Source organism: Aulonocara stuartgranti (assembly GCF_965226115.1).
Source record: "Aulonocara stuartgranti genome assembly, chromosome: 8".
NCBI lineage: Eukaryota > Metazoa > Chordata > Actinopteri > Cichliformes > Cichlidae > Aulonocara > Aulonocara stuartgranti.
Window position 1 is genome coordinate 7,202,442 of NC_138959.1, and position 22,207 is coordinate 7,224,648.

The following is a 22,207-nucleotide window of genomic DNA, read 5'->3' on the forward strand; positions in this document are numbered from 1 at the left end:
GTAGCTGTTCTTGTTATTGAAAAGACATAACACATGTGATTTTTTTGAGCTCCTACTGTACTTTAATCTCATTTTATCACACTGGTTAATATTAAATAGTGATAACTACTCACTGATTTGCGTCCAATATCCCTGACTGTAAGTCAACATCTCACCCATGTTACTGTACAGAAGGGGGTCAAAGTCCCAAGAGAGTCAGTACTACTAATCGGATTTCTTTGCTGAGGTAGAGTCAGTCACACGGGTCTGTTGACACGGAGCCGCTTCCTGTATCAAAGTCTTTAAGCTTATTCCACACTTCATCCTGACTTCCATTTTGAGCTCTCCATCCAATTAGTGACGCTTTCAGTGCTGGCATCAGGAAATACAATTAAAGAACTCAACATCTGAGTCATCAAAGAACTCAACATCTACCTGTCAAATAGCTTTTTAAAGAGGTTTAATTTTTTCAATATTGTAAGAATATTATAATAACACAAAAGATAGATGATGGGGCTGCTGGGTACAGATTACAAATCAGAGTATAGAGACAGAAACTAAAACAAAATACAAAAAATGAGCAAAAAAGGATTTTTGAAACATAACCTATAAATATATATAATTATCACATAATTTACCAGTAAATAGTAAACAAATTATTGCATGATGACTTGTTTATATAAGTGTTATTATAAAGAATAAATAAGATCAAAAGATCAAAAGAAGAATCACTTTTAAATGCACCTGTAACTCCGAAATGACAACACAGGCACGGCTTCTTCAAGACGGGCGCTTCGCTGCATTTATTGAACGCCGTGAAAACTACAAACATAAAACACAAAGACTTTAAGCGCTTCAGTCTATCAAAATTAACACTTGTGCTTTAACAACGAAAATTACCTCGTGGCCGCCTGCCACTTCGGAGGTCCTAGAAGAATAGCTTTACAGTCTTGTGCATTCTAAATTAAAACATAAAATAATTAGAACACCATACATTACAAATTTTTACAATATCACAATACAGTTATGGCAAATGACAAATACCTTGTACCGCTGGTAGACTAACCAGGCCTTTGCAGATAGCTCGCTGGACTCCTTAGCGTGATTATTAAACGTGGGCTCACAGCCTATACTATCACGCCCAAACCTCGCGATAATAGCGGTGTAACAAAACTTGTTCTTTCTGACAAGATAAACACACCCTTACAATATTGGCCACAGAAATGTACAAGCAAGAACATTTTAACTGCTGGAACCATCTATTAAACTTCTTTATACATAAGCCATTTCTGTGACACTTACACTCCCACCAAAATCACTCATTGTTTGCAATGTGATTTTCTAATGAGTGTCAACATTAGAGTCTGTTTCACTTTGCATGTCAGTCTCCAGTAAAGTCACTAACTTGTGAACAGGTCTTTCCAGATATATCAGCCTTGTCCGTGGTTTCCCCCCGTCAAAAGTAGTTTCACTGGTCTTGAGCTTCACCTTTCGAACCTTGCCATCTGAGCTCTCTATAGCCTCTACTATTAGAGCAAGTTTCCATTTACATCTTGGAGCATTATCATCCTGCAGTATCACAATGTCATTTACTCGCAGGTTTCGTGAGACGTTCTGCCACTTCTGTCGCCGCTGGAGATTTAACAGATACTCTCGCCTCCACCTTTGCCAAAACTCATTTGCCATAAATTGTACTCTTTTCCATCTTTTGTTCAAGTACAAATCCTCTCTGCAAAACTCTCCTGGAGGTGGAAGAATAACCGAAGATTTCATCGTTAATATGTGATTGGGAGTTAGTGGCTCTGGTCCCAAGGGATCATTGAGATACTCAACACTTAAAGGTCTGCTGTTAATGATGGCCATTGTCTCGTAAAGCAGTGTTCTTAGACTAGCTGTATCGAGTCTGTTTGAGAACTTGTCCAGCATCGCTGTCAGTACACTTCGTACTGTCCGAATTTGACGTTCCCAGGCGCCCCCCATGTGGCTAGCTGCCGGAACGTTCACCACAAATTCACAACCCATAGCTCTTTGTGGTTCTTGATCCATATCCTTCATTAGCTCCAAAAGTTCTCTTTTGGCGCCCATAAAGTTTGTCCCTTGGTCGCATCTTAATTGCCGGACAGGACCTCTTATGGCTATCAGAACTCGAAGAGCGTTCATGAAGGCATCTGTCGATAAGTCATCTAGTGTTTCAATGTGCACAGCTCGTGAACATAAACACGTGAACAGTAGTCCATACCTTTTGACTTCCTTTCTTCCTTCCTTTACCATGAATGGCCCGAAACAGTCGACGCCACAATACGTGAAAGGAGGTGCTGTTTCTGTTCTCACTTCTGGCAAATCTGACATCTGTTGGACATTTGTAGCCTTTCTGTATCTTCTGCACTTAACACAATGGTAAATGTGTGAAGAAACAACACTCCCACATCCTAAAATCCATATCCCATTTGCCCGCAATTCATTTATTGTCATCCCTCTTCCCTGGTGATGTACACCTTCATGGTAGTGTTTGACGAGGAGGGCTGACACATGGGACTCCTTGGGGAGAATTGCAGGATGTTTTACATCATAGTGTAAAGTTGATTGAGATAATCTTCCTCCTACCCTGAGAACATCCGACTTGTCCAAAAAGGCATTCAACTGCTTTAGTCTGCTGCGCTTGTGCAGAGAATTTTCTCCTTGAGATCTGATCTTCTGTATTTCCTCAGTAAAGATGTCTCTTTGCACTAGCTTGATGATGAATAATTCTGTGTCTTTTCTTTCTTCAAGATCTGTCACTTTGTTCGTTCTTCGTTGAACACCCTTGTACTCTTTGATGAATCGCCTGAGCCTGGCAATGGCCTTGATAGCTCTCGACCAACTGGAGAACTTCTTTAAACGCTCTAGCACTGGGTTTGCTTCCTTCGAATGTACAGTGTGCGTATAGCCTTTACGGACTTCAGGATCCATTTCTTCAACCTCTCCCACCATTTCCTCTTTGACTGGAAGCTCTTGTTTCCAAAGAAAATCGGGACCTTTCAACCAGTTTGAATCTTTCAGCTGAGTAGCATTTAAACCTCTTGAGGCCTGATCAGCTGGATTTTCCTCTGAGCTGACGTGCTGCCATTTCCCAGGACTTGTGCTTTGTCTTATTCGTTGAATTCGATTGGCGACAAATGTGTGAAATCTTTTAGCATCATTATTTATGTATGCTAATACGACTTGTGAATCTGTCCAATAATATTCCTGTAGATTTTGGATGTCTAGTTCTCGTTTGATCACATCTGCAATGCGAACTGAAGTCACGGCCGATGACAGTTCGAGCCTTGGGATGGTTGTTTGCTTAATGGGCGTTACTCTTGCCTTGCCCATGACGAGTGCACAACTGACCTGTCCTTCTCTACCTTTTGCTCTGAGATATGAACATGCGCCATAACCACTGAGGCTCGCATCCGAGAAACTGTGCAATTCGTACTGCACAATGTCCGCATCTTGCGAGTAGCTTCGTGGGATCTTCAGAGCTGCCAACTTGGGCAGGTCTCGCAACCATGCTTCCCATTGTGGTAGAATGTGATCTGGGAGATCCTCGTCCCAATTAACTTTGTCCTTGCACAACGTTTGGAGTATCTGCTTTCCAATTAATATGAATGGGGCAACGAACCCAAGGGGGTCAAAGACTGAAGCAACAATCGAGAGCACCCCTCTCCTTGTCAATGGGTTGTCTTTAACTTGGACTCTGAATTGGAATTCATCTGCCTCTATGCACCATTGCACTCCAAGTGCACGTTCAATGTGGAGTTCTCCAAGAGCCATGTCCTGGTCTTTGGCTTTAGCTTGTTCCTCTTGGGGAATAGCTGCAAGCACTTCTTTGTCGTTTGACACAAACTTATGCAGATGTAGGTTGCCTGTTTTACAAAGTGCCCTTGACTCGTTTACCAACTGTATGGCTTCGACTGTTGATGTCACACTAGCGAGTCCGTCATCGACGTAAAAACCTCTTTGGATGAACTCAATAGTCTTTTCGCTGAATCTGTTTCTACCTTGAGAAGCAATATGTTTGAGTCCGAAATTGCAGCATCCGGGAGATGAAGCTGCTCCAAAAAGATGCACTCTCATCCTGTACACTGAAGGCTCAGAGTTTAAATCGCCTTTGTCCCACCAAAGAAACCTCAAATAGTCTTGATGCTCCTTGATGACGTGGAATTGGTGGAACATCCTCTCCACGTCACACATGATGGCGATGGGGCCCTTTCTGAATCGACATAGCACTCCAATCAGTGCGTTGGTAAGATCTGGTCCAGTCAGAAGGTGATCGTTAAGAGATGTCCCCTGGAAACGGGCCGAACAATCAAAAACCACACGTATCTTCTCAGGTTTGTGGGGGTGGTATACTCCATGGTGTGGTATATACCATGCTGCCTCCTTATCCAGTTCTTGCTCTGGGACCTTCTCTGCGTCTCCACGGGTTATGATGTCGTCCATGAACTTGACGTAATCCTCATAGTATTTCTCATCTCTTCTGAGCCGACGTTCCAACGACGACAGTCTATGCTCAGCACATTGTTTGTTGTTTGGAAGATTCGGGTCGTCGGTTTTGAGTGGCAATGGGAGTTCATAGTGACCGTTTTCCTTTCGCCTTATGCCTTTAGTCACCTTTGACATGAACAAAATGTCTTCCTGAGAGACTGGATTGTCATCTGTTTCATGCTCAGAGAAATCAGATCCCAAAGCCTTTATTACATCAGCTGGACCCACTTCCTTCACTTGAGTTCTGCATACAAAATGCACTTCTTGCCTGAGTTCAACTGCTTGTTGTACTGCAGGAGTAACTTCTCGAACAATGATTCTGTGGCTTATGCCAATATCATCATTGTGATTTTGAACTTGAGACGTACAACCAACTATGCTCCAGCCGAGATCAGTTAGCTGTGCGTAAGGCTGATTCTCCTCACCTGCAATGACTTCCCGTGGAAGAAGGGCTTGCTGACAGTTATAGCCGAGAAGCAGACCAACTTCGCATTCAAGCATTGGAGGTAACCTATCTGCCAGCCTTTCGAGGTGAGGCCAATTCAAAGCAGTTTCAGACGTCGGGATGTGTGATCTGTTCACAGGGATGAATTCTCTTGTATAGACCGGTGGCAATGTAATTCTCTTTTCCTGCTTGTAGCCTCTAACTTGAAGATTTACCAGTTTCTCACATGGTATGACTGTTGACTTGGCGGACATGGTCGATAGTCTTAGATGAGCCTTACTCTTATCTGTGTCGAGATCCTGGGCTACTTCATCCAAGACAAAGGATGTATCGCTCTGAGAATCGAGGAGGGCATACACTAGAACTTCTCTGTCTGGGTGATTTTTTGATGAAACCCAGACAGGTAGAATGGAGGATGTCAGTGTGCTCGAAGTTACTTGAGTTACTCTATTAGAGATTGCGGTTGCTGGTTCATCTCCTTCGTCCTTGTCTTGAGAGTTATCATTCGGTGCAGGCATTATCCTTTTACGCTCCACAAACTTGTCATCATGCAGACACGTGGGATGCTTCTTCTGGCATTTCTCACACGTATTCCTTTTATCACACTTCTTAGAATGATGTCCCCCCTTTAAACATCCAAAACACAGCCTTTCTGTTTGTACAAACTTGATACGATCCTGGACTGATTTTTCCATGAATTTGAAGCATTTATCCAGTGTGTGACCATTTCTTTTGCAGTGAAGACAGGTCATGGGATTTATGTGACTTGAGGTGGTTAAGTGACTTGAAGTTGCAGTTAATGTTTTAGCTTGAACGACTTGGCTGCGTGAGTGTTTGGGTTTACTGATTTCCAAACCCTTGAGTGCTTGCATTGAAGCTATGGGGTCACATGCTAGGTCTGCTTCACTGGATACAAAGTCTGTAAACATGTGAAATGATGGATACTCTCCATTAAGGGTTTTTCTTATTTTCATCGCTGCGCGATTCCATCTTGTTGTCAACCAGTCTGGAAGTTTCAGCAAGAGTTTCTGAATTTCCATACAGTCATTGAGAACCTCTAATGTCTTTATGTGTGGCATCGCAGCTTCACAACTTCTAAGGAAGTCAGCAAACTCTCTCAACTCACTTCCATCCTTGGAGCTTATTTTAGGCCAACTGTGAAGTTTGTCTCTGAAGCATTTCCCTATAGTGAACAGATCTCCAAAGCGCCTTTCCAGCACCTCCCAAGCTGCATCATACGCTTCATCTGTGCCCACTAGGAGAAATCCTTCAACCACTCTCTTTGCGGGTCCACCAAGGTACTTCCTGAGATAATAGAGTCTTTCGTTCTTTGGAATGTTTTTTCTTTCAATCAAGGTCTCAAATGACAACTGCCAGTCCTTGAACTTTAAAGGGTCACCAGTGAACAGTGCAGGTTCCGGAGTTGGAAGACGATTAGCACTTATTGCGTCTGCTAGTATGCCGACTAGATCCAAGTTTGGCTGTGGATGAGTTGCTGAAGCGGCAGCTTGTGTTGCTTTAGGGATAAATGGCGGACTTGATGCGTTTCCTGCTTGGCCTGTGGTGCCCTTAGGTTGCACACCAGGGTTTTGTTGGGCTTGGTTTATGACTGTGGGAGTATGTGGAACAAATGCAGGGTTTGTGGCATTATGGGCTTGGATTGTATTTGGAGCTTGAGAGGGAACTTGTGGTGGAGCAGGGATTGCTGAGGTTTCGCTCTCAGTTTTGATACTGCGCACTAAACTACGACTTTCTGAAATACTTTCAGCTTCTGCATAAACCTTTACTTTAGCTCTTGCAGCATTAAATTTTTTAACCTCTTCCAAGCGTTCAATCTTTCTGCGCTGCTCCTCCATTGTTTGTTGCCTTTCCAAGTTTTCAAGTTCCAACTTTTTTAGTTCAGCTGCTTCCCTTTCTTGATCCTCCATTACTGCTAATATTTCCTGACACGCAGCTGCCTCAGCCTCTGCTTCTATTCTTTTAATTGTTTGTGAGTATGACTGGCTTGAACCACTTTTAGACCTTCGTGATTTTGACCTTGATTTAGTACTTTCAGATCCTAAGCACGATCCAATGTCTGGCCATGGCTCTTCATCACCATCTGCAAGGTCTCCTTGTAAGTGTTTTTCAGCTCTTCTGACAATGAACAAGGAAAGTGACGTACATGCATCCACTTTGCGTCTTTCATCTGCATCAGGAGTTTGTGTTTGCCGTATTTGTTCATAAATGGTTTGTACATCTTTGCAGGCAACATTTACATTGTTGATGAGCTCATTCAATTCACTCTCGGAAACTTCATTTCTTAATATTACTTTGCTCAATCTTGCTTCATATCTCCATTTTTCAAAAACAACAGCATATCTGTGTTGGAGGCCTTTGAGTTTCTTCTCTTGAAGCTCTTTACCCTTTTCTGTTAGTGTTCTTACTCTTTCACTTTTACGAACAGTCTGTAGTTCTGTAATTTGTTCATCATCATTTTCTTCCACTTCGGTAAGTGATACAGCATGGTGCTCTTCGAGATCTTTGTCAACCATCTCGGGAGTCTAGTTAAATGTCATTAAGCGCACTGTGTTCAGATTTCAAATACTGTATACTTTAAGTGCACCTTTTCTTAAAGGACCTTGTAAACTTCACTCAAACTTTGACCTTAAGCAAGCACACAGAACTATTCACCAAACTACAAAGCATCACCTTGAAGTACAGTAGAAATAAATAAACTTTGACAAATGCATTATAGAAACTTATTGTGGCTCTTTAAACTTGACTTAAACCACTATTATTCTACATTTAACACTGTCCCTTATTAATTTCCACCTTACTCCAGTTGTACAACGTTGTTGCCGCTGTGCTTGGCTGCTTGAGAACGGTGAGCTTATGCAATGGCGCCCTCTTGTGTCGCTCCAGTTCACCGTCGCTCTCTGCAGCTGCCGTCTTCGTAATTAGCTTCTCACCGGCGCTGGCTAGGGCGAGTTTTCACTGTAACTCCGAAATGACAACACAGGCACGGCTTCTTCAAGACGGGCGCTTCGCTGCATTTATTGAACGCCGTGAAAACTACAAACATAAAACACAAAGACTTTAAGCGCTTCAGTCTATCAAAATTAACACTTGTGCTTTAACAACGAAAATTACCTCGTGGCCGCCTGCCACTTCGGAGGTCCTAGAAGAATAGCTTTACAGTCTTGTGCATTCTAAATTAAAACATAAAATAATTAGAACACCATACATTACAAATTTTTACAATATCACAATACAGTTATGGCAAATGACAAATACCTTGTACCGCTGGTAGACTAACCAGGCCTTTGCAGATAGCTCGCTGGACTCCTTAGCGTGATTATTAAACGTGGGCTCACAGCCTATACTATCACGCCCAAACCTCGCGATAATAGCGGTGTAACAAAACTTGTTCTTTCTGACAAGATAAACACACCCTTACAATATTGGCCACAGAAATGTACAAGCAAGAACATTTTAACTGCTGGAACCATCTATTAAACTTCTTTATACATAAGCCATTTCTGTGACACTTACAGCACCAATTGTGAGTCTAATAAAGTTTTCGTTGTAATTTTAGTGTAATGTAAAATGGGAGAGTGAAAGCATTTTGAAAAGCCTCAACATTGCTGAACATCAAGTACACAGGTGTGGGGTAACCGGAGTTTTTCTGCCTATTATCAAACCAATCAGTCACTCCCTGCTTGGCTGGGTCTCAACTAATAATCAAAACTGTTTAGTATTTTCAGTCTACAAACAGAGAAATCAACAGGTCAGCACGAGTGGAACCAAATCCAAATAAAACTGATAAACACTTAGATAATGTATAAAATAGGGGCATAGCTTCTCAGTCTAAAATGTGAAACCTATGCAAAAGTGCCATAAACCCGTTTTCTTTCTAATGGCCAGTAGGGGGTAAATCTGGCACTTTAAGACAAGTAGACTTATTTTTTCAAGTCTAGTCAAGTCTGGTTAAACAGCCCTAGACTGCCATGCTCTCTGATCTCAGTTAATACTTTTCTGATGAGTTTATGGTCTGAATCTGTACTTACTAAAGACAATATGATATTTATTTGTAAATTTTTGTCACCTTTAATGTCCAGATGGACACTAAATCAGGGTGTACTCATGACTGTATAAGCGTCAGTTTTACTTTCACTTGCAATGTTCGAATTCAAAAAGCTAAAATCTCAGCAAATCAGCTACATTCATCTTGTATATGCTGCCTAGAAGGAAGAAAGAACAATTTTAAGAGGTGAAGTGTGTACGAATCAACTGCCCGGGGACCCTCAGTAGAGTCTTCATCAGAGTCTGCAGTCAGAAGAGACCAGCAGCCGGGCTTGGGGGCTTGTGGGCTGGAGTGCAAGCTTCTTAAGTACAGCAACCCTAATAGCTGCTGCGGTTTACTTGGACCCACTCTGTCCTATCGATCTTTTTGAGTTAATCAATCATTTCTTCTTCTTAAACAACAATGTGCCTTTAAGTCTCCATTCCTATAGGACTGCTGAAAGATGATTAATTTGAAATATGATTAATTTATTTTTATTAACTGGCTACATACCACAGGCTTTTGAGGTGGTGACAATAAAGCCATTACTTAAAAAGGCCTTACCTGATCCAGCTGTGTAAGCTAACTATAGAACAGTTTCTATCCTTCTTTGCATTTCAAAAATTCTTAAAAGAGTAGTTTTAAAACGGTAAGCGTATCATTTGCAAAGAAATGGTTGAAAAGCTTCAATCAGGATTTTGAGCACACCATAGCACAAAAACAGCACTAATACTTTTTACATTGTGCTTCCCTGAAGTAATATTATTAGAAAACACTGTACATATTTTCATTGGTATTTCAGATGTTAACTAGATTCACCTGCATTTCTAATGCTATAACAACTCTTAATGTCTTAAACCCACAAGAGTTACTCAGCCTGCTGAACTGTAAAGGCATAAAACATGACACATGCATATAAAGTCTAACGCAACTTGTTCATAGTGTATTATCTTAATTGCCTTATCAGATTACAGATATTCAGAATTGCTATAATGTATATGGGCTTCCTGTGAGTTGGTTGCAATAACAAAATAGCATGTTACCTTTAAATTACCACCTTTATGGGAATCTGAAATAAATTGAGACAACCAGATTGGCTTTATGAATTTGTAACCATTGTAAAGGGTTCAAATATGGACATGCTTTTTTTTGACCAAGAAAGGTTGTAAGCCTAGAATGTTCATTACAAGTTATCTGCTGTGGTCACAGGATGCTGTTCGAACACTGTTATAAAAAAAGATCACCATATACTGATGTACAGGTGCATCTGAAAGAATAAGGTAAGCTTGACAGAGCAAAATCTCACAAGTCTCCGTTACACATCTCACAAGTGTTACAGTGTTACACAAAACCATCAACATGTAGCGAATATTTACATCTGCATTTAATATTAAAAAAACCCACTTGAAGTTTAAGGCTACATTTCTGTCTGCCACAATTTCAAATTCCTTTCGACCATCGTAGCAACTTGTTGCTTCATTGTGGTTCACCCTATCTGTGGCTGCAGATTAAATCTGTAGCTCAAAGTCGAATGAACGAATGTGTAACTTGAGTGCAAAGTTCATGAGTGGATTACGTTAATAAAACTAGATCAGCTACAATCCATATATAGCTTCTTTTAAGAGAAATATAACATTGGTGCAGCAGGTCTAATTTCAGTGTTATTAGGCTCATTTTCTTCTATCGTGTAAGAAGTCTGACTCTTATATTCACCAGTAATGATTCTTAAAATGCTAAAATTTACTGAAGCAAGTTCCCTCAGATGCCCTGTTGTAAAAACATAAAATTGGACATGAAGTCCAAGAAGACTTCAATACAATATTATCTAAATTGTCTTATCAGATACAAGCAATTACAACTATCTCTATCTAGATTTGCCGTGAACGCTCTAGATTGACTAAATGCAGTTTATGCAATAAAATGGGTTATTGATTTGAAATTAATATCTTTAGTATTTATTCTTTAAAACAATTGGCATTCAGATTCCCCTACACAGTTTCAGTATCTTTAACATTTTAGGAATTTCTTCAAAAAAACAACAACAACAAAACAATTAGACCAGTTCCTAATTTTCCTTTGATGCTTTTGTCTTTGCCCTAAATAAGTGCTCAGCAAAAAATGCATTACACACCATCGTTATTGTAATCTGTTATCACAGGAAAAATGGGCCTTTCGCCACTTTACTGCTTGTCATAACACATATATCACTACATAGCAATCTCTTGCCCCCTTTTCCCCAGACCTTTGGCATTCAGCAGGATAAAAGGTGCCTCCTCAGGGAGGCGAGTGTTTAGATCACACCTGCAATTGCTGCCGTGAACAATCCTGCTGCAGATCGAGATCCAGAATCAGCAAATTGACAGTCTCTGAGATGTGGCTCTTGATTTTCTTAGTCTGCCTGCTCATATGTGCAGGTAGCACATACTGGTACCTGTTTGGGAAACCGAGCCCTTTCTCGCTCAACTCAGTGAGACCGCCTGCACCGCGGGAGTTTGATCAGAAGAAGCGCGACAAAGTCATCAAGCAAGGTAAAATGACTGCAGGTGAAAAGAGCTGCATGCAGCATCAGAATAAAGTTGTTCCTGGATAGTCAGAATTCCTGGATAATTAGCCCAGCCTAGAAAGGGAGGGGAACATAAACAACTTTTTATTTTTATTATATCACTTCAAGATATTATGGCCTAACTTTAAAAAAAAGTCAGTGAGTCATTCATACAGGAAGAACGAATTCAAATCTTTCTTCAAAAAGTTCATCTTAAGGGTGTGATTATTATATTATGCTCCTCTTTTTATAAAATGATTTTTAACAAATAAAGAGTTCTATATTATATCTATTTTGTACGAAAAGTTTTACATTTAGGCCAAATTATAAAAAGCAAAAATATTCAAAAGCTTAACTGTTAAAAATCAGTTAAACAAAAATTAAAACACATTCTGTTATTAATAAACCATATATTTAAAGAAGTACAATTGCCACATGGGGGCAGCACGTTTGTTAACACTGGTGCAAACTGTTGCCTCGCATTAAGAAGATTCCTGGTTTATGCTCTAGCTGGAGTGGGTTTCCTCCTACAGTCCAAAAACAAGCCCGTAAATGTAATTGGTGATTCTAAATTGTACATGGATGCTAGAAGGATATAGAATAAAGCACTGTATGAAAGCACACAGTATTTTAGTGAACTAAAATTCCAGTTTCTATGTTAAGCAAAGTTACTGTTACTTTAAAAACCTTTACTTTGCATTGAACAGAGGTTTCTGTGACACCAGTCTGATGAGGTAAAGATTTTACCTTTTATTTAATGCATTATCTATGCATTAAATAAATACATAGATAATGAATATAGATATCTGAAATGAATTTGCTATAGTCATTATAAGTGCTGATACTGTTATCTTAGTGATCTTAGAGATGAGAAAACTGTCACTAAATAAACCAACAGTTTTTCCATGTGTGTGTTTTATCTTAATTAGATTACAGCTATTGCTAATGGGAAAACACAGATACCAGCACCAGTTCAATGTTTATGACAAGAGAAGTGCACAACCTTCAGCCTGTATTATGTAACACAGGTTGCAAACGATGCATTTTGACGTCCCAGTTTCAGCACTTGGACACGATAAAATTTATAATGGACTTTTATGATAACGATGTGAACTGGAACAAAAATCTTTACTAGGTTAACACCACCAACTGTATGTTTCTGTGCAGGTTTCAGCGTTGACAAAGTGCCCAAGAACCTGGACGTCATCGTCATTGGCAGTGGTATTGGTGGTCTGACGGCTGGAGCCACACTGGCCAAAGCAGGAAAGAAAGTGCTGGTGCTGGAGCAACATGACCAGGCCGGAGGCTGCTGCCACACTTACATAGAGAAAGGCTTTGAGTTTGATGTCGGTGAGAAATCTTCTATGACTGACACATAAGTATCACTCTTTTTAAGGAACTGTTACATTTTCCAGAACAGTCATTTGGAGAATCATTAGAGATTCATGCTAACAGCTTGAATTACATAAAAAATAACTGACACAGAAAGAATAATGATACAACTAAAGCAATAGGCTGATGATAATTTGGTCTGTCTAGGGTGACAGCTGCTTTTTCAGAGAAAGAGCAAATAAAGGCATGCGCTCAGCCATCATAACCCTACAGTCCTAAAAATCATTCTTTTCTATCTAAAAATGTTCACTTCCTTCATCTTCAGGGCTTCACTACATTGGCCAGCTCCATGAGAACAGTCTGCTGCGTATCGCCTTTGACCAGATCTCAGAGGGCCAGCTGGAGTTTCACCAGCTCGATCAACATTTTGACACCATTCAAATCGGCCTGGGCAACGAAAAACGAGAGTACACCATCTACTGTGGGAAAACTGAGATGAAAGCTCACCTGATGAAGCAGTTTCCTGATGACACAGAAGCCATTGACAAGTTCTTTAAAATCATGAAGGTGCTGTTGTTACTTCATCACTTATTACACACATATTTCAGTCTCAACTGTCGGAAGCTTTAAAATAAAATGCTTACAAATTCCCCTGGTTTTTCAACAGATCTCAGCTAAGAAGACGCACTACCTGGCAACTCTCAAGCTTATCCCGCAGTGGGTGTCTTTATTCCTGCTGAAGTCAGGCATTGCAGACCTCATCTCTCCAGTTTTCCGCCTCTCTGGCACATGTGCAACAGATTTTGTGAACACCTTGACCAGCAACAAGGATCTCCATACCATCTTTTCTTACTTTTTCTATGGTATGAACTCAAAAAGTTATCGTCATAACAGAAAACATAAGATATAATATAGTTATTTATTTCTATTTTTGCCACTGAAAATAAAATACTTTTGGATATCTAGAAGTCAAAATTTAAGGTTGTTATATCAAATCTTGAGTCAGATATCTCAAAATTTCAACTGAACTCCAACCTGAAAAAAAACTTTTGATTTTGAGTGGCACGGTGGTTAGCACTGTTGACGCACAGCAAGAAGGTCCTGAGTTCAATTCCAACATCAGGCCGGGGTCTTTCTGTGTGGAGTTTGCATGTTCTCCCCGTGTTTGCGTGGGTTCCCTCCGGGTACTCCGGCTTCCTCCCACCGTCCAAAGACATGCAGCTTGTGGGGATAGGTTAACTGGATAATCCAAATTGTCACTAGGTGTGAATGTGCGAATGAATGTGAGTGCGACTGGTTGTCTGTCCCTGTGTGTTGGCCCTGCGACAGACTGGCGACCTGTCCAGGGTGTACCCTGCCTCTCGCCCTATGACAGCTGGGATAGGCTCCAGCGCCCCCCGCGACCCTGAAAAGGATAAGCGAATGGATGGATGGATGGATTTTGAGTTAAGTTGAAAATTGTTCCATATCATGAGACACACAACAAAAGAAGACAAACAAAAAGAGAGAGAGAGACACACATACATAAGCCTTGCTATGTTAAATCAATACCAACAGTAATGTCTTGCCACATCACAGAAGTGTAGATCCAATGTGTCCCGAAGATGGGTGGGAGCTTGGGTTTCCCATTAGTTTTTAGAAATCATATACTGTATATGTGGTACATATTTGGGGACAAGTTAAAAGAGAAAACCATCATAAGGTGTCTGGAATCAGGTGTTGGGACACCAGTTGTCAGAAGATCTTTTTTTTAATGGTCGAGAGCAGTTAAAAAAAACAAAAAAAATCTCTCATCGAGGCTCTAATGAGTAAAAGCGTCATAGCATATGATTTACATCAGTCCTCGAGGTGGACATGGTTACTCCGAACTTGTATTGATTTGCAGTGAGACTTCTAGGTAAGGGAAATAGAGGCTGTAATATTATCAGGGGCCCACAATAATAAGACTACAAACCCCGAGATAAATATAAAAAGTTACTGTGCGCAATATGTACTGTATAATAGGGGTATGCAATTCATCAACTTTTTAAAAATTCAGTTACAATTTTGTCTTCTAGCAATTAATCAAACAAGAAAATAACAAATATTGTGCCTCATTCTGTTTTGCAGTAATTCCCTTCCTTTCCTGCTGTCACCCCTGTAAAAAAAGGCCAATTTCATCCCTGCGGCAGATTTAGTTCACTTATTCTTTATGTATATAGGTGTGCCACCAAAGGACTCCAGTGTCCTGATGAATGCCCTCATGATTCATCACTACAAACGAGGAGCGTACTACCCTAAAGGCGGGGCCAGTGAGATTCCTTTCCACATCATTCGCACCATTCAGAAATATGGAGGAAACTGCCTGGTGAGAGCTCCCGTCTCCCAGATCCTGGTTAATGAAGAGGGAGCTGCTTATGGTGAGAGCAGAATCCACCTCATTTTTAAAATCAGTGTAAGGTTAAGTTATTGTCAAGTCAATAGTGTGTGTTTGTTTGAGATAGGTGTAAAGGTGAGGAAAGGTCAAGAGGAAGTGGAAATTCATGCGCCTGTGGTGGTTTCAAACTGTGGAATCTTCAATACGTTCCAGAAACTTCTACCCCCTGAGATACAAGCCAAACCAGGTGAGAAACTTTACTGAAACTGAGGTAAAGTTGGCCAGAGCGACAAATGCAGGTGAAGTGAAGACGATACAAGGTGATAAATAATGTCTAAGTAATGCTTCTATATTATAGATATTCAGCAACGACTGAACATGATGAAACATGGCAGAGGATCATTATTAGTCTTCTCTGGCTTTGATGGAACAAAGGAGGAACTGGACCTCGTTTCCACTAATTTCTGGCTGTTCAAAGACAATGATATGGACAAGTCGTGAGTATTGCAGAGCACCGATTGCAAAGAAGAGAAAGGCAGCATTAACCAACCACAAGGGGGCGCTGCTGTATCAGAATAAACAAGAAAATCTCTCCTGCTCAAGTCTCACACATTTTTATAGATACAATCTTATTTCAGAACAAAGAAAAAACACCATAGCTGAACATTATGCTAAATATTTTATTTAAATAAACACAGTATATGGCTTATGATGTTGTTTTTTTTTTAAAGTTAAAGGTCCTTTCTTGTTCGCTACATAGGGCAGAAGATCAGTCATGTTCATCTCCTTTCGTCTGTGTTTTGTCCAGTCTCCGTGTGCTCTATTTTCCCTCTTTTTTACCTTTTCCCTTACCCACCCAACTGGCCATGCTTGAGCCTTGTTCTGCTGGAGATTTCTCCCTGTTAAAAGGGAGTTTTTCCTTCCCACTGTTGCCTAGTGCTTGCTCATAGGGAGTCACTTGATTGTTAGGACTTTCTACAGGTGAGGTGACTGTTGATGACCGGTACTACCTAAATAAACCTTAATTTAATTGAAACGGAGTTAAGATTGCTCTTTATGGGATTTATGATTTGTATTTTTTATTTTATTTTAGGATGGAGGACTACTTTGGATTGAGCAGAGAGGAAGCACCTGATAACATCCCCATGATTTTCATCACAGTGCCATCTTCTAAAGACCCTGAAGCCAAGATAAGACATCCTGGTACATATTAATAACAATTACTCACTATTTCTACAGTATCCAAAGGATATTTATGAGATCTAACAAAACATATTTTAAATGAGGATTAAAGTGCTCTATACTCTCAAGACTCTTTGCAAGATTTGAATGATTTTGAATAAATAACACTGTCCATCCCTCTGCCTGAAAGAAGCTGTTTTAGCGCCCTTCCCCCTTTCTTTAAGCCATCTTCTTCTGATAGGCTGGCTCGATGACTATATAAGGACATCCTCTCTGTTTGATACTATAGAAAGCCAGGAGAAGAAAAAAACTGTCAAAAACTGGGCATTGAGGGCAGTCTGAGGTCTCAGCTTTTTACATGAACATATGTTGACCTCAAAATTTTAAACGTCGAGCACGTCAAGTATTTAGCTTTAAAATAAAATATATTCTTTGGCATATTTTATACGATCTAACACAGAACTGAAAGTCCACACAAATTAAGAGTGGTGACTTGCTGTTCATTTCTACAGGAAAATCCTGCATGACAATACTCACCATGGTTAACTATGAATGGTTTGAGCAATGGAAAGACACTACTGTACGCAAAAGGGGTGATGAATACTACAATTACAAAATGCGATTTGCTAAGAACCTCTTTGACTGGGCCTGCACTGTGTTCCCTAAAATTAAAGACAAGGTAGGATCCGTCATGTTTAGATGTGATTCTGCTGTTTTTTCTGCTGTATGTTAAATTTAATAAAAAAATATACTTTTAAGGAATAAAGAAACAAATCAAAAGCTATTGGTAATGTATACAAACTATTAATGCTTGTTTGTTGACATCAAGTAGGAAGGGTTTTGTTAAATCTGCATGTGTTGTGTTTTTCAGTTGGTTTTCCAGGATGTGGCGACGCCACTGACAAACATGCACTACCTGGGTGCTCAGCATGGAGCCATGTACTCCGCTGAGCACAACCTGGAGCGTTTCCATGCTGAGGCCGTAGCCAAAAACAGATGCAACACCCCAGTCAAGAACCTGTACATCTCAGGTATGAAAATATGGATTTTATGCTAAAAATCATCTGCAAGAATTTAAATCGTATCAATTAGGTTTTAGGATAGAGTAAAGGAAGGGTATATACTGTAGATATATTCCCAATCATCAAATTATTTTGAATCAGCTAGAAATCAAACCAAGCGTTTTTGGTTTAATAGTTAGCTTTATGAGTATTGACAGGACTTTAATTTAAGACCACTTTTCAGTTTCACAAATAAATAATAAATTTCATAAATGAAAGGTAGAAACAGCAACACTGAGCTGTGAGCAACTGTGAGCAACTTTATACACAAAAGTGACCCGTGGTCCTCAAGTTCCCCCCAAAAAATGCATACAGATTTACCGTACAGCAAAGTTTAACCAATCTTAAACTGTTGCTGCGATATAACAGAATGCAAGCTGTTTTCTAGATAACTGAATAATAAAACTTGATTTAAGCTGAAGGAAATACTAGTTTTATAGAGAATATAATGCTCTTAAGCTTATCTTTTTTTCAGGCTTAATGATGAGCTGTTCTTTGAAAAAGCATAATAACCGCACTTGGTTCCAAGATTATCTGGTTCTTGAAAACCATCATCTTATTTGAGGGACTGGGAAATTGGCTTTTGAGTATAGCGTTTACAGCTATCTGCAGAAGCTTGTAAAATTAGATAGGCTAATCCCTTTTAATCAATATAAGTCCCTTTTGGTGAACAATGTACAGTTTTCTTGGAACTGACATTTTTCATGCTGATGTCCTTGCCTTCTTGGTATTATGTATATGATAACTTTATGGGCTTTTATTGCTTTATTGTATTTTCATGCACTCAGCGCCTTTTCCTGTTTAAATGAAAGGTTCGAGAGGAAGTGGAAGGATAGTAATTGACTAAGATAATGCTTTTAAATATGACAGTTTACTTTCGCTGTATCTGTTAGCAGCAAATAAGTCGTCTTTTGCTGGTGACTACAATGGTGCTATGAAAACATGATCATAAAAAAGTCCCAAAGCAGAGACGGATATATTATTGGGGGCGATCGTGGCTCAAGAGTTGGCAGTTCGTCTTGTAATCGGAAGGTTGCCGGTTTGACAGTCTCGGCCGTTGTGTCCTTGGGCAAGACACTTCACCCGTTGCCTACTGGTGGTGGTCAGAGGGCCCGGTGGCGCCAGTGTCCGGCAGCCTCGCCTCTGTCAGTGCGCCCCAGGGTGGCTGTGGCTACAATGTAGCTTGCCATCACCAGTGTGTGAATGTGTGTGTGAATGGGTGGATGACTGAATGTAGTGCGAAGCACTTTGGGGTCCTTACAGACTAAGTAAAGTGCTATACAAATACAGGCCATTTACCATTTATTTAAGAAGCTTCAGAAGAAAGAACACACCGATTTGAATCTGTCTTCCAAGTAACGTCTCATACAGAGGTATGCATGTGTGGCTGTGTCTTCCAGGCCAAGATGTGTTCAGCAATGGGATAGCTGGTGCTCTGCATGGTGGACTCCTCTGTGCCTGTGCTGTGTTGGACCGCATTATCTACATTGACTTGCTCCTCCTCAAGAAGAAGCTGAAGAGAAGGAAAGCCAGAGAACTGGCAAAGCTGGCTCAGAAGAAACTGCAGTGAAATTGCTCTCTTCTTCCCCTGCAGGACAAAAACGGAACTACACAAGTAGGGTATAACAGGACCCTGAAATATTGTGGGAAGCTCACGAGAACACAACACTTGTTTAAATTCTCAAATCCTAATTTTTTACATTAGAATTCACTTATTTGATGGATAGGATGTCTTGTTTTTATTAAGGGAAATAATCCACTTGCAATGAAGACTCAAATTTAAATAAATTTTTATTCTTTTGTTGTTGTTTTTTGTGTTTGAAATGATCATTATGACTGCGGCAGATACTAAAATAAAGTCTGTAGCCTGCTGGTTCACTCATAAAAATCACATTTTGCATCATATTTTGTCACACTAACACATCCATTTCTCACCTTGTTTGGCTTTAAGGTTTTCATATATGCTAATCACAAATTATCTTAACAATATATTTAATAATCCATCAAGTACTTACAGATGTTTTCAGTTGTGGTTGTTGTGCTGTTAACAAATACTGAAAGCAATTTTAAGTAAACTGCAACGCTGTATTATTTAAATCAATATTTCTTAGGGGTTGGGATGGTTTTATGAGAAATGGGTATATATTCGTACTTTTTTGTGTGCACATAAAAAAAAGATGCAGGATTTTCACAAATTATCGTATCAATCTTTCAACAATAATTATTTTATAGTGTTGTGTCAAATAGGTTATTATTTTTGCTGTTTATTTAAAGATCTTTTACAGGTGAACTGAGATTATAAGGCCCCTGTGGGTTTAGTTCCCACCTATGTTGTTCTGACCTGACTTCCAAACCCTCGTTTTGTTTGTGTAACTGCTGAAATCAAACATATGAGGGGAAACCTCAGACTTCCTGCAGCAAGTGAACATTTCCTTAGTAAACGGTGGGCAGATTGGTTGACAAGCTGTGGTTTGTAGAGGACGACTGGGGGGATCCGAGGAGAAGAATGTCCCCTCTGTCCAGGCAGACGGTGGTATGCCAGCACCTCTTTCCTTCCCTGTCAGCCTCCAGTCCCTCTGCTCTACAAACCCTGGATAAGCTCCTACTGCAGTTAAAGTTACAGTAAAAAAGCTGCAAGCTTTACTATCTTTCATACAATGTTTTAGAATAAAAAGGGCCAAAATTAAATTCAAGGAATGAGGAGCTAATTATACTGACTGTGTGTTGCTGGAACTTCAGTACACCAAAACTTGTAATTACCATGGCATGATAAAGTGCACAACATCACCCGAAATAACTATTACTTTCCTACACTGAGTTCTGACTGACTCACAGACCAACTTGAATTCAGTTTTTCCCTTTTTTCAGTTCGGGAATCAAGTTAACTCATCCTTTTTTTTTAGTGACGTGGCTTCACGGGAGACAGCCTGTCGGATGGCTGGCCTGTCCATTAATTTGGACCAGGCTGAACTACTGGATGCAGCTCAAGGTTCCCAGAGAAAGACTCTTCCAACAGTGTACATTGTTGTTTTGAATGACAAAAACCACTGGACTGAAACATGTTTATGTCCCCTTCATTATTTTGTCCAACATGACCTAATTTACATGAACTTAAACTATACCACATGACCTGCAAAAGTAATTAAATGTCCATCAACCTATGCTATACTTTCTTTTCTTACTATTAATGCTAAACTGGCAGCCTTTGTAACGTTACACCTGCAAAACATAAGCTGTAGATCACAGAGGAAGGTTGTAGGTTCAGAATTTTCTGTGTGAAGTTGCATATTCTCCCTGTGTTAGTGCAGGTTTCTCTCGGGACCTCCAGGTTCTCCTGCAATGAAAATCTCAGTTAGTGCTGCCTACGCATGGTTAGATCTCTAACCCAACCTGAAACTAGAGTTGGTGTTCTCATCTTCTTTAATACCAATAAATGGTAAATGGCCTGTATTTATATAGCGCTTTACTAGTCCCTAAGGACCCCAAAGCGCTTTACATATCCAGTCATCCACCCATTCATACACTGGTGATGGCAAGCTACATTGTAGCCACAGCCACCCTGGGGCACACTGACAGAGGCGAGGCTGCCGGACACTGGCGCCACCGGGCCCTTTGACCACCACCAGTAGGCAACGGGTGAAGTGTCTTGCCCAAGGACACAACGACCGAGACTGTCCAAGCCAGGCTCGAACCGGCAACCTTCCGATTACAAGGCGAACTCCCAACTCTTGAGCCACGATCGCCCCGATACAGATTGCTTTATTTGGACGTTTTACAGTTCACGCAATTCTAATAATTTACACCTACTTTCAACTTATCACAAGTAAAAGTTTGTTCGTATGTAAATCCAAAAAGTAAATAACAGAGAACAAAAACTAAAGGGGTTGTTTCCTCTCAGTTTTCACTAAAAATACAACCACATTCTGAAAAGAAAATTATGTGACCTAAAGTGGGCAGATCATAGGAGAAATTTTAGGTTTTCTTGACCAGCACAAGCACCACCTCAACCCCCTTTCTCTTTTTTCCTCTCACAGACGGCTCCCACATGTTTAGACATGCTCTTGCACCAGGAGAGGCCCAGAGGGTCAAATTTTAACAAAAGCAGTCCGTTCTTTCCACTGCTTTGACTACTCTGCAGATCTACACTGTTAAATGAGTGCGTCTGTGATTGACTGGCAGTCCAGCGACACAACCACCTTTAGAAAAAAAAGAAAAAGCATTTGCATAAAGCAGACAGCAAACTTGCAAACACTGTGCAGCAGGCTTGGCTCAGCGAGTAGTCATGTTACCAGGCTCTCGTTTCTGTGCTTCAGCCAGATTTTCTTCTTTTCCAGATGTTGGAGCTCCTCCCTGCTGGCCGGCCACAGCCTCCCACAGCTTGCACTCAGCCAGCAACCACAGCTGCTACCAATATGAGAACTCTGAGAAGAAAGTTTTAGGCGACACAGAGGAGAGGAAGACCCAGTCTGAAGTTTGCACTTAGGATCAGACTGGGTTTAAAGGCAAGAGCAGGTAAAAAAAAGAAAGAGCCAGCCGAGTTAGGGTCACTCCTACTTTACTAACCCATCATAGTTGATGTTCTTTAAAACCTTTGTAAGCTGCATTATATATACACCCTTTTTTTCCACCATCTAATATGTAAAGACAAAACATTTTTTGTCGTGTCTTTTTTCCTTGATTCCTTCAAATCAGTTGTTTTCCTGCTTTGCAAAGATCACAAACTTCTTCTGTGATTTCGATAAAAAGCTGATGTTTGGGG

The 22,207-nt window shown here is 40.3% G+C and overlaps 1 protein-coding gene and 1 long non-coding RNA gene across 3 annotated transcripts in view; one reads left to right on the forward strand and one right to left on the reverse strand.

Annotated features, from left to right (window-relative positions):
• Window positions 1-8,447, reverse strand: part of LOC309713108 — a 147,392-nt gene extending 138,945 nt beyond the window's left edge. Inside the window, exons 1-5 of one of the 2 annotated variants that reach the window (XR_014278485.1) lie at window positions 8,207-8,447; window positions 8,063-8,121; window positions 7,750-7,984; window positions 880-938; window positions 728-801 (exon numbers count right to left, since the gene is read on the reverse strand). This is a non-coding gene — a long non-coding RNA (uncharacterized lncRNA). Of the gene's footprint in view, window positions 1-727; window positions 802-879; window positions 939-7,744; window positions 7,985-8,062; window positions 8,122-8,206 lie in introns of those variants that run through there. The other variant, XR_014278484.1, reaches the window with a different exon arrangement.
• Window positions 8,448-11,056: 2,609 nt separating this feature from the next.
• On the forward strand, window positions 11,057-19,324 carry LOC309713637 (inactive all-trans-retinol 13,14-reductase). Its single transcript, XM_082545433.1, has 11 exons — window positions 11,057-11,503; window positions 12,685-12,867; window positions 13,175-13,416; window positions 13,517-13,712; window positions 15,051-15,248; window positions 15,333-15,452; window positions 15,564-15,702; window positions 16,299-16,408; window positions 16,900-17,066; window positions 17,259-17,418; window positions 18,849-19,324. The coding sequence occupies exons 1-11, from the start codon at window positions 11,347-11,349 to the stop codon at window positions 19,016-19,018; spliced, it is 1,842 nt and encodes a 613-aa protein (XP_082401559.1). The 5' UTR covers window positions 11,057-11,346; the 3' UTR covers window positions 19,019-19,324.
• The last annotated feature ends 2,883 nt before the right edge of the window (window positions 19,325-22,207 follow it).